Source organism: Coloeus monedula (genome assembly GCF_965178545.1).
Source record: "Coloeus monedula genome assembly, chromosome: 3".
Classification (NCBI taxonomy): Eukaryota; Metazoa; Chordata; class Aves; order Passeriformes; family Corvidae; genus Coloeus; species Coloeus monedula.
The window spans coordinates 67946876-67959705 of NC_138783.1; the positions used below are offsets into that span (position 1 = coordinate 67946876).

At 41.7% G+C, this 12830-nt stretch overlaps 1 protein-coding gene across 3 annotated transcripts in view; it reads right to left on the bottom strand.

Annotated features, from left to right (window-relative positions):
- The window catches only part of KLF12 (KLF transcription factor 12), a 234776-nt gene that overhangs the window by 65227 nt on the left and 156719 nt on the right, over window positions 1–12830 (bottom strand). For all 3 annotated transcript variants that reach the window (XM_082278417.1, XM_082278416.1, XM_082278415.1), the window contains one exon: window positions 7933–8068. In XM_082278417.1, coding sequence (XP_082134543.1) covers window positions 7933–8068 — 136 coding nt within the window. The remainder of the gene's footprint in view (window positions 1–7932; window positions 8069–12830) is intronic.

The window sequence follows — 12830 nt, forward strand, 5'->3', positions numbered from 1 at the left end:
GAGAGGACAATGCTCTTTCTTTTTCTTATCGGTAAGTCAAAGTAGCAGTTAGCCAAGGTAGTTTTATTGTGGCTTTTTCTGGTAGTGTTCTGCTATCCAACCCATAGCTATGAATATTTGCTATATCTCTAAGTTTCTTAAGGCACAGAGCTCTGCCCCTGCTTTCTGTGCTGATTTAGAAAGAAAAAACATAAAAACGTGAATGACGAATCACTGGGGAAAGAGATGCCAAAGAGGTGTATAAACTGCTAACTGGATAGCAGTAATTCATAAGGTTATTTATAATTCATTCTTCGGTGTCATGCTCTTCAAGCAATTACAGAATGCCTGATTCACTATCCATAAAATGCATTTCACATATCTAACAACTAATGACTCAAGCTTCACTCTGGAGCAACACATTTTAGTGGATTAAGCATGGGAGTAAGAGGCAGACGTACCTGATCCCAACTTATTCCCTGCTTTGCCGCATGGCCTTGAGCAAGTCACTAACCTGTGGATAATTATAATATTTGAACACACAGAGGACCTGCACAATTTAATTAGTTAATGTTTCCAAAGCACTCCAAAGATAAAAAATGCTACATGAATGATAATCATACGCTATTGTTTCATGGCATTTTATTCCAAAGCACGTTTGTGTAAACATGTTTAGAAATGTAAAATTCCAGTAATGGCAAAGTTTGACAACTACCTTGAAACGATCGGCACTTCTTAGACTAAAATTTAAATTAATTAACAAATTTAACTTCTGTTTAAGAAGACATTTATATGTGAATTCAATACAGACACTAAACTGAAGCTGGGAAACAAAATCTTTGAAAGTTTCTGTGTGATAGATAAAAGAAGTGAAAAAGACATACAGAAGGTATCAATGAATGAATACATGTTACAAGTAACTCTTTGACTGTGAGATATTGGTCCCCCAAACTGCCTAACGGTAGAGTTACTCTTTTTTAGCATCCAGACTTCTGTTAGTTTCAGGACTAATCATTAGACCAAAAAAAGTTAATGGCAAAACTCCTTTGGACTTTAACAGAACCAGCATTCCTTAGTTCTCTGAGCTTATTATGCACTTAATTTAAGTATTTCTCTCAAAAGGAAAATATTACTCCTAGCAATGGTGTGGTAAAAGCTCTAGAATCACCTATTCAACAATCATGGAAACTTATTCTTAGAGAGGAGACAGGAAGACATGATTTTGTGTAGACCAAGCTAAAAACACACTTATTTTCAAATTAGTTTTCTTCAGGGAACAATTTGACAATACTCCTGTCTCCTGATACACTTCCATTTAAGCAATACAGTCCTTTCAAAGCAGGCAGTGATGTTAATTTCTCTGTAGAAGCTGGTTTTGACTTAGATGCCATTTAACTAGCCCTTGTTTCTAATGATCATTGGCTGATGGGAAATCTGTTATCCTGACAAAAGGCCCTGGGACATATAGCAGAAAATTTTCAAACCAAAAATCCTAGTGCATGCACAGGATGGCATCCTTTGATTTTACTGCCTGTCAGGTTACTGAACTTTTCTTTTGTCAAATATCACATATTAAAAAAACCAAAACCTTTTTAGAATAATACGAGTTTACTGGATTATTGAAATCTAAGGTTCAAACTTACTGCCTAAAGAGCAATTCCCAAAAGTATATAGGTCTTTCAAGCTCTTGAAGTAGAAGTCCTTAATACAGCTTTACGCCCATTCATTTTTACATACAAACAGATGTTTCTGAGAATTCAGATTCTGCTAGCACGAACTTCATAAAATGCCATATAAACACAATGTAGAAGAAGTCAATACTTCTTCAGCAAGCTGTCTGAACTGCATGTAGGGAGTGCACGCAGGCAGGAGAAATCACACCTGTAGTAGCTGCAGCAAGCCAAAGTTTAGATGTACTAGTTCAGCTTCTTCTCAAGTCACAGACTGCCACCATAGCCTTAGAAAACAACACAGAGGGGGTTTTCTCATATATAACTTCACCAGTGTTAAGTTTTATCACTCTCCCTAAACCACTTGTCTGGGTTTCTTTACAGCTGCTGGGGAAGACAGATACCTTTTGAAAGGCAGATGATCGTAACTGATAAGATGATTGGACCTAGAAGCATCTCTCCACTAAAGAAATACAAAAAACCTGAGCCTAACTTCTAGATTGCATTGTGAGAGATGAACTTTGCTGCAAGGTTATGTCCAAACCAGACAGTCCAGCAGCGCCCAAAGGTTGCCTAAGGTAGCTGAGACATAGCACACTCCGCAGTGCCCTTGGGTCAGTAGCCAACTTCCATCCCAGCAACACTTTCACTGCAGAAACCTGTTCTTTTCTGACACAGGATACTTATTTGAGACTGCTGACAAAAATAAAACAAAACTAGAACAGAAACATCCCTGAAATAACGCCACAGTGGGGGCACCAACCATAATACAGATGCCTTGCAGGGCTCCATGTCACCAGTGTCTTTTGCTTACGTATCTGCATAAATGCCTCCCATTGTTTAGCAAGTCAGTTCAGTTTGTAGAACTCTGGAGGAGGCCAAGGAGAAGCCTCACCATGTTACAGCCTGTGGGGAGGTCAGAGGCCCATAGACAGTTCTTTCTGAGTGTGTGGTCCAATTTCCCTCCAACTGCAGCAACTATGCAACCTTCTCTAAAGTCTTGCTGCAGTGGAAAAATGCATCCCAGACTTGGGTATTCTTCAGAGACAAGTAAAATTGAAATTGATATAGCCCCACAATTTCACTTTAAACCAATTAGCGTTCTCCAGTGAAAAAAACCCCTTTATTGAGGAATTCTGGATGAGTACTAGCCAATTCTCCATCTGTAAAATCATCATCCAGTTGTGTGCCACTTTTAAAATGAGCACTTCTTCACAGCGGGTAGATGTACCAGAGAAGAGGGAAGCAAAGTTTATACAAGCACTGCCAAAACACCCTCACTTATGTTTCTTGGAGACTTGGGACAAAGTATTTTGTCTGCAAGTGGAAGAAAAAAATGAGGTGCAAGTTAATAATGAATAGCACAATAGTAGTAATGATTGCAACTGAAGCAGGAAAACAAACTATACCAGTGCAGAAAATGAATGGCTGATGGAAACAAAGATACAAACTTCAGAAGAAATAAAAATAAACCACAGAAGTTGATTTACAGTGAAGAGGAGGGAGAAAAAAAGAAATCTACAGAAAAAAAATCAGACTTGAAAAGCGTGTACTAATTTAAGAGAGCACATTGGTATGGTGGCTTTGCTGTCTGTCTGTCGTGGAATTTCTTTTTTGCTAGTGCTGTATCCAAAACTAACTCCTATTGTACTGCAGTAATAGATGCCAGAGAATTTAAAAATAAAGTAAGATGATCACATGAGCATCAATATATCAATCACATAAAGTAGCCAAAGAGAACTGGGGTAGGGTGCCTAACCTCATTTTCATACAAGCACTCCCAGGCACTCAGCTCAGCACAAAGAGGAGTTCATGTTAAAGGTCACAAAAGTCACATACAAATGACAAATCCCATCTCTCTCTGAATTAACTGCAGCTATAACTACAAGTAGACAGGATTTCCTTTCTGAAATTTCTGTCACTCCCTTACTCCAGAAAAACAATACACTATCTGAAGCATCATCAGTTTATATGCACAGTTCCTCTTTTCCTTGACATTTGAAAGAAAAAATGGTTCCATCAAAGGCGTTTCCTCCACCTACAACACCTAAGGAGAAAAAAAAAGTCTAGAGAGAAAGAGGAATTTCTGCATCTTTGGATTTTTACCAACATACTGGTCAAAAGTTCATGCTAAAAATTACCCTCTGCCTCTCCTGCTTCTGCCCTCAGTCTCTGCAAGTAGGAGATCTTAAGTTATGCATATTCAGGGAGGAAGAGCTGCATGCTGTAAAATAACGTATTTTACCAAACAAGCGTGCAGGAAATAAGGAGATGAATGTTCTGTTCAGGGCTTGCATTACTATGTACTATGGGGATGGCTCCTGAGGCCTGCTGCATCTGCTCTGCCTAGGGATGGAAAGGCTGCCAGGCTGAGGGAACAGCATGTTGCCTCTGTGAGGGACCCTAAGAAAGTTTTACTGGTCTTCTGGGGTTGACTAAGGCCTTCTCCTCCCTTGGCTTCATGAAGATTTCTGGAGTGTATTTGAGATTTGGCCCTGAATATATGATGCCATTTTTGCTGTGTAATAAGCATCAATGGTGTCAGGCATACAGAAGCAAATCTGCTCTTTGTTAGATGTTACATGTCAAAATGAGTTTGTAAAACACGCCACAGAAAGGATGAAATGCTGCTTACAATGCAAAGCCCACTGAAATCTACATAATGCTGCAATATTTATTATCAGACAGAGCATATTATCTGAGATTAATAAATTATTCTTAGTCCATATTTTGTAAGGCAGAGCAACTGCCATAAAGCAGCACTGTCACAGGAAGAAATTTCACCAAAGTACCCTGCTTGAAATAATGACTTTATTTATCTATAACTTTACATTATTGATAGGGTTTGTTGAACTGAAGGAGGACTATGAAGTCATTCCAAAAGAACTACTGAGAAAGAAGTCTGGAAGCTCAGCCAACATAATGCTTGCAGCAAGAAAGTAATTTCCCTAAGAAAAAATAGTCATACTTGGTCACTTTACAAATATACAGGCAAATTACATTCTGTTTGTGTAAATAAGAACTAATGCCAAACACGTGGCTTAGTGTTTCATTATCACAATTTTTATTCCTAAGAATTTTGTTCTTATAAGACCACAGTGGACCTGAAACAAAGCAGCAACATAGGTGGATGCTATCCAGTTTAAGAAGACATGAAAAGCAAAGCTTTCAAATAGGCATTCCAAACTGTCCTGTGACCCAGCTGTGTAAGCATCATTCCCAAAACAACAAGCTTAAAAATGACTGTATTAAAACAACAGTTTCTCCCCAAAAACTGATTAGCTGATTTCCTTGTGATTAACACCTGGCAGACTGAGATGCAAGGGAAGATGTGGGAGCATTCACTAGGATCCTGTCACTCCCAGCTTCTGGCACAGTGGCTCCCCAGTCAGGCGCTGTGGATTGCCGTAGCCTCACCTCACACCAGGGATCTGCAGTGCTGACGTGTGTCCCAGGCAGCTGTCTGCACTGCCTGAGGGCAACAGAGAGGAACAGGAGCTCACAGGCTGGAGTCTCTCTCTCTGTCCCTAAATTAAATTGAATGTGCCAACTGCTACCCGGCCTGTGTGCAGGGAGTGAGGTAACTGCCATGGATACAGACGCCCACACAAGCAAGATGAATCCTGAGCCCCACAGACAGCACACAGGGAAAGGCAGGAGGCAAGGAAAGGCAAGGCACTGAGGCAAACCCTCACAGCCCCACACACTGTGTGAGGGGCTGTACAGGATCAACCCAAAGCAAATGTCCACCACCAGATACTGAAATCACCAGAGTCTGAACCCCCTTACTGCTCTTGGAGAATAGTTGACAGTAGGCAAATATATATATATGTATATATATATTAATAAACCTTACGCAGAATAATTTAAAACGTGTCTGAAAAAGAACCAGAAGAAGGTCAACTGTTGTCTTGCACCTGCTACCAAGCATCTACAAACTTGGCCTGGTATTGTGCTGAACAAAGACAAGACTGTACAACACCAATCACTACTGAAGAAAAGGATGCTGCCATTGCTTTGGAAGTACTGTGGTGTACTTCACAGCCACTCTATGCAAGAAGTTATTTTTTGGGCAACTCTTCACCAGAAAGAGCTTACAAGCTCACTTAGAAAAGAACACACTCTGTGGGACAGTCGTCCAGACTCGAGGGCCAGCCAGCCTCCCTCAGGCACGAAGCTTTGACCTATGATTTACTGACTACTGAAGCAGTCTTTATGCATATCCCTATGCTGCCTGGTTATTCAGCAGAACAGTAGGTGCCTTTCTATGTCCTCAGAGGAAATTCCTGTCTGCTAAGTTTAGATGCTTCAATTGAGCACACAGGATCTCCCGTTGGAAGGCTTCAGAGGCACTTTCCTCTCTGCAACAAGGGCATGTAGAATGAGAGCTTCTTTTTCAGTGGAATGAGGGCACTTTTTCAGTGCTTTGCTAAACATCTAACATTAAGGTACATATTAGATGCCTAAAATCAAAATAGAGCCTGCCTGTAGGGCACAATATTGCAGACCAAGTAAGAAACAGATTGAGTGAAGTCGGCATGAAGTGCCAACATTCCTTTTCAACTCAGCAGCTGTATGTGTGGTGTCTGTGACCGTGAATGAAGTAAAGATGACAAATTGCAGATCACAGTCAAATTAGATTTTCCTAATGGGGCTTTTGAAATAAACTAACATATTACTGTTTAAATAAAACCTGTAACAAGAATGAGTTGATGTTATATTATTAAATTTCTTAATTTAATTCTTGAGCTCCAGAGCCAGCCAAGTAATACTCAACATATTTACCTTCACAAACTGTGGAATGCACTGTACAAAAGCTAAAAAAAGCTTTCTGTGGTTTGACCAATTTTCTAAGCGTTCAAGCAGTATCCATCACAGAGAACAGTATCTGCCTGCCTAGTCATGTATTAGAATTATTTGCTTGTGCTCCATAGCTCCTTTTTTTCAGTAATTAGACAAACCATTTAGCACAAAATCATGACTTGCTATTTTTCTGGCTTATTATGTGTGCTATAAATTGAGAAAAAAATACTTAGCACTTCAGGGCCTGGTGGTGTGACTAGAAAATTGAAAATACATATGGGATCTGTCCATCAAGCCTCACTGGTGAAGAAACCTTCCCCTCCTTTATCACAACAGAAAAGGAGCCTGCTAATCACAGAACCTTGCCTTGCCCATAAAGACCTCTCTCTCTGCTTAAGGAAAGTATCGGTTTGAGGTTCACAATTACTGTGCTTGGCTAGAAGATGAGCTAGTACATGTCTGGTAAAAAGGCAAAAAAACCAAAACAAACCAAAAAACCAAAGGCTGTCCCTCCCCAAACATGGCTTAGAAACGTCAGCTCTTTTGATGTCCAGGAAAACAAAGCAAAACATTTTTAGATACCATATTAAGACATGTAAAATGCATCTATAATAATTTATACAATAGCAATGTCTAACGGCCTTTATTATACCCATTCTTATTTAGTAATGTCCACAATGCCCATATTTTGAACCTCTCAGATAAAGTAACGTGTTCTGTGGGTCTAGCACAGGCTTCAGTGCCTGGAGGCTCTAGTTCTATTTCCAGCTCTGCTTCAGACCTACAGGGTGACCTTTATGCATAACCTCATTCTCCTCACCTATAAATGGGGATATTAATACTTATTTACCTCACAGTTGGTTCCCTTCCAGCTGCTACGGTGACTGAACAAGCTCATGCATCTAGAGAATTACTAATGTTCATGATAAACTGTTTCTTTCTTTTCAAACAAGCAGTGCAGGCACTAAATTAAGAAATTATTTGTCCACCCAGTTAGCAAAAGTACACAGAAAAATAACAGCAATGGAAAAACTGTTCAAAGCCCCTCAGTAATTTCCTTCCAAAGACACTGTCCTTCAGGAGAAATGTTTCTAACTCCTATCTGACAGCAACTAGAATCAACTTCCTGATGCTGCTTTCAGTCAAGAAAAAAATACATGTTTTTGAGTGGCAATCCAACCCGGTCTCCCTTTGGAGAAGATATAAAACCCCTCCAAGCTTTCCAAGTAAAAAAAGGGGAAGAAACAATTTCAGTTTGAAACTCGACCTAATAATGAGGGCAGAGAGAAAGAAGGAAAAAGAGAATGAGAAAGAGACAAGAGATACAGTCATCTGTTCCTAAAGGGAACCAAGGTCCACGGAAGAGGTGCTCGCATGTATGCAACCCGCAGGCAGGAGGACACCCCTGCAGCACCAGCACCTCCGTCAGCCTGGGAACACCTCAGCAACACTCATCTTGCTCTGGGAATGTGATACTTACTCTTGTACTGCTCTGGCTATGGAGAGCGCTGTAGATCCAGTTTCATTAACGCTATCTAAGGTCACATTTGGCAGGTCGTCATCATCACTGTCACTTTTAATTTGTCTGGGAGATAGGCCTCGGGGGTCCATTTGTGCTGGAAAGAGACATATAATGGATTAATATGAGCGTGCTGAAATTAATCTTGACCCAGAACAACAACAGGGCGCACAAAACATCCGCCTGCTCTGGCTGGAGAGCACCGCTTGTGCTGAGCTTCCTAAATCGGCTCATAGGTGGGCAAAGCCACCCAGTGGGGCCACAGCTGGATGTGAGCACTTCCAGGGGCATGCAGGTCTGTGAATTCACAGAGGCTACACCAGTGCACTCAGCGGTACCAAAATACAACTGCACATACCACATCCAACAAAAGCCCAGTTTACCCTCAAGTAACTTACACTGCCTGACTTCAGAAAGCAAAGGGAAAGGGTTACATCTGCTCTGTAGAACACAGAATGCTCAAGGGTACATTTGACAGCAAAATTTCAGGAGCAATATTTGATTCTGATTGTTCACTATGAGGTATCAGGATGAAACCCAAGTCATTCCTCTCAACTAAAATTTAGGCATCTAAAACCCCAGTCACTTGATTTCGGACGCAATTCAACATCCTGTCACCCTCTGAAGGATTCTTCACTCCACATCACACGTAACCTCACACAATCAACGTTGATGTGACCAGTGTCGGGGGGACTAACAAATTTTTTTGAAAAGTCACATAGTTTAGGGTCTTATTAACATGAAGATCAGGAACTGCAGGATTGTTTTACCTGTGCACAGCTTACAGTATCCATACTGCATGGCAATGGAGCAAGTGCCCAGGTGCTGGCAGGGACAGCTGCAGGGACTTCTATGAGGAGCATCCAGGGCTGCCCCATGCTGGACACAGATGGTTCCATTTGCTCCAGCTGACCCACTGCAGGGCACAGCTGAGCATTGCAGACTGTGAGGGTGTCTCAGGGAAAACAGGCTTAAAAGAAAAGGCAAAACAACTGGCCAAGAGAGGAGTGAGGGAAATAAGTGTGAGAAACACTTTACACTGAGGGTGGCGGAGCATGGGAACAGGCTGCACAGGGAGATTGTGGAGCCTCCCTCTCTGGAGACATTCAAAACCCTCCTGGACGTGTTCCTGTGTAACCTGCTCTAGGTGACCCTGCCTTGGCAAGGGGGTTGGACTGGTTGATCTCCAGAAGTCCCTTCCAACAGTAACAATTCTGTGATCCTGTGAAACAGCTCTGCAGACACCAATGTACAAGGAGATGGAGGGGAGAAGGTTCTTCATAATGGGGCAGTCCCTGGAGGAGACAGACTGTCCTGATGGGAACTACTATCTACAGGGAACCCACAATGGAGCAAGGGAACAGTGTGAGGAGAAAGAGCAGCAGAGGAACCATTATGGACTAACCACAGCCCCAGTCCCCATCCCCCAGGATGGGAGAGGGAGAAGAGCTGGGAATCAAGCAGTAAAGTTGAGTCCTGGAAAAGAGGGTTGGGGATGGTGGTTCTCACCATCCTAATCTACTTTAATTAGCAATAAATTACTTTTCCCCACACTGAGTCCTATTTGTCTGTAAAGGTAATTGGTAAGTGATCTCCCCGCCTTTATCTTGACCCCTGAGCTCTTGCAGTCTATCTTTCCCCCTGTTCTGTGGAGGAGGAGTGAGAGCAGCTGGGTGTGCACCTGGCAGACGGCCAGGTCTACCCACCAGAGCTAGGTCTTCTGCCAAAAAGAGACAAGAAAGGAGAGGAGATCAGAAAGGCCTGTGACCTGCCTTCCTTATATGATGGCTGCTGCTCTCCAAGGGAAAAAAGCACAACTTAGCAGGGTAGGGGGAGGGAACCAAGCGATGGGCACAGAGGGGAAACATGGAGTACAAGTGTGACTTGGGATAGTGCTGCAGTTGGTTAGCTTGTGCTCTCCTGTGCTGCACTGTCAGAGACAGGACACTTTCCTCTGGCTCTTGTAACATGATTTTTGAGAAAGGTATAAATTCCGACTCAACTCTGGCTATCCACAGACCTGGACAATGAGCATCACAGGCTTCCTTTACAGATCATGAATGGTTCAGTAGGCCCACAGCTAGGGAGCAGCTCCAAAAGTTATAGTCAAATCTGCCATTATGCCATCTTTCTTATGTTACAGTGTTCACCAACTAGAAAAGGGACTAGAAAAGTTACAGTGAGAAATGGGAGGGCTGCAGATACTTCAGGAGCTGTGCAGCCGTAACTAGCACTGATGAATAGCTTGGATCTTGAAAAGAAATCACTCCACAAATGAATGATGAATCTAGGGAAAGTTGGTCTTAAATTTTAATTTATGTCTTAGCTGCAAACCACCTGTGAGTAAAAGAACACTGATTATAAACTAACCTTCAGCTGAGGTTTTCATGTTACAGAATTTTCTAAGGAAAATATTGTTAATATATGTTCAGTAAGCTGATGGAACAACCCCTTCTGGAACCACAGTGCATATATAGTTGGCCAATACTACTTCCATTAGCTTTCTACAGGCACAGGTTAGGTGCCTCAGTAATGCTGGCTACATTTGGACTTTCTTCATGTATGGTAAACACCTTTTGCTTAACAAAGCAAAGGCTGTTGACGGCGAACCACGGCTAACATGAGACAAACAAAACAACTTAGAACTTGTTCAAAACATGTAATTATTTTAGGCAGAATGAGCACCATTCTGACTGCACTTCTTAAAATCACAACTTACACATGATGGTATTCAATGTGCAACCTCAACCTGAAAACTAGGGATAATCTAGTATCTTATTTAAAAGCAACTGAACCATCTAGTCAGCTCATCTAGTCAGCGGCAGAAAACTATCTGGAAAGAAGCGCTACTTCTGCTTTGTTGCCTAATGTTCCTTCTTAAAAGAATGACGTTATTACGCTGTATTTCAGTAATTCTTGAGTTTTTTCAGGGAATCATAGAAAGGCTTAGGTTTGTAGGGACCTTAAAGACCATCTGGTTCCAGCCCCCCTGCCATGAGCAGAGATGCCAGCCACTAGGCCTGGTTGCTCAGAGCCCCATCAAACCTGACCTTGAACACTTTGAGGGATGGGATATCCACAACTTCTCTGGGTAACCTGTTCCAGTGCCTTACTACCCTCTGAGAAAAGCTTTTTTTTTTGCCTTAAAGTGAATCTCATTACAAAAAGTTATGCTTGTCTCAGCGCAATATTTAAATGTGCTATAGGTGATGCATTTGTGAAAGCTAATTAATTATCTGTCCACAAAATTAAAAATTGTAACAAAAAACTGTGTATCTTAACCGAGGTTTAATCTGACTTGCACCACAGCAGAGGTTTTAAGTAGCTGCCTCGGAAACTAAACCTAACTTGAAATGATGAAAAGTTGCTACATAACTTAGTCTGTAATACAGTTCTTATATGTGAATTCTGATCACTTGAGTGTGAATACACCTACAAAAAAAAGATGGTATAAATGTATATGACGAATCTTATGTACCTTTGTTCTTTATATGACATGTTGTTTCATTATAATTGCAGATTGCTGGCTCTTAAGGTATTACTGAGTCTCCTATGACATTTGGTATTGATTTTAGATTACTGCAGGAATGTGCTAGGATGAAAGCTCTTAACTACCTTCTCCTTGTTTCTGCTTGGTAAGTCCTACTCTGTACACTTCTAGCACAGACACGAAGTTGCTAATAGGGCTGTACTTCTGCACCCAGGGACAATTTAGCCCACTGGGTACAGTCTGCCCCATCAGACACCAATGTTTGACCACATCATGAGGTGCTGCCACACATGAGCACAGAGAGGACAAAAAGGTGAGGAATGGAAATCTATCTGTGGGTAAATTCAAAGGCAGGTAGTTCATGCGCTATTATGTATTTGCAGTAAACGTAACTGAAGACTGTAACTGACTAAAACAATGTTCTAGAGATTATTCCCTTGCTTTTTATGTCAGCCTACATATACACCCTTTTTTGTCTCTCTTTTCATTTGTCACTTCCTTCCAGCCTGAAGACTTGGGTGGCCAAGGTGCTGGGGAGCTGAGGTGACTGACCAGGAGGCTGAGCTTTGCTGCTGCCAGCTGGTGTAAACTGCCCTGTTTTCTCATCAGCATAGCTGCAGCTGCTAGGGGAAAGCAGCCTTTAAAGCTATTCTCCTCCCTGAAATGATCCATGTGAATAACGAACTGGCCGAAAGCCTAACAGATATCTCCTTCTCACCACTCTGCAGTGTGCAAACTGTAGCACAGGACTGTTATACATTAGGAGTTCATGACTCCTACTTATGTCAACAGCTTTGACTTTCTCTTGGACATCTAAGAACAACTGTCGAATTTCTGCCACCAAGGTTTATAAATACCAGCCTCAGTTCATAAGCACTGAATTAGAGGTAATTACTGGCCTAATGAACATCAAACAGGAGAGGATGAAGAGATGCAGGCAAGAGATAGTTTAGCAAATGAGATAAAAAAGGTGGAGGACAAGGGAGTAACAGTATGCAATTGGCAAGCAAGGTGGAAGAAAATCCATTAAACATACATTTTAACCTCCCTTCATGCTGTACCTTGCTCTAACAACCAAGCTTTTCCTTGAACGTAGGACCATGGGTCCAGAAGGCACTTGTCTTGGTCACTGAATTGAGTCCTCACAAACACAGGCAGACATATTAATTAATAAAGCTCAAGCCCTAAGCCTGAACTGGTTTTCTTGCCCTTGCTATGCCTCTTGAAAGGCAAAATTTGTCCAACAGAGCTACCTGGTGGTTTTGTGAAGTGTGAATAAGGTTAAGGTGAGGCAAGAAAAAAGAAACCAGTCAGAGACTGCTGCTTTCATGGGATAAAGGTGCCATTGAATGAGCGCACAGGAGCTACA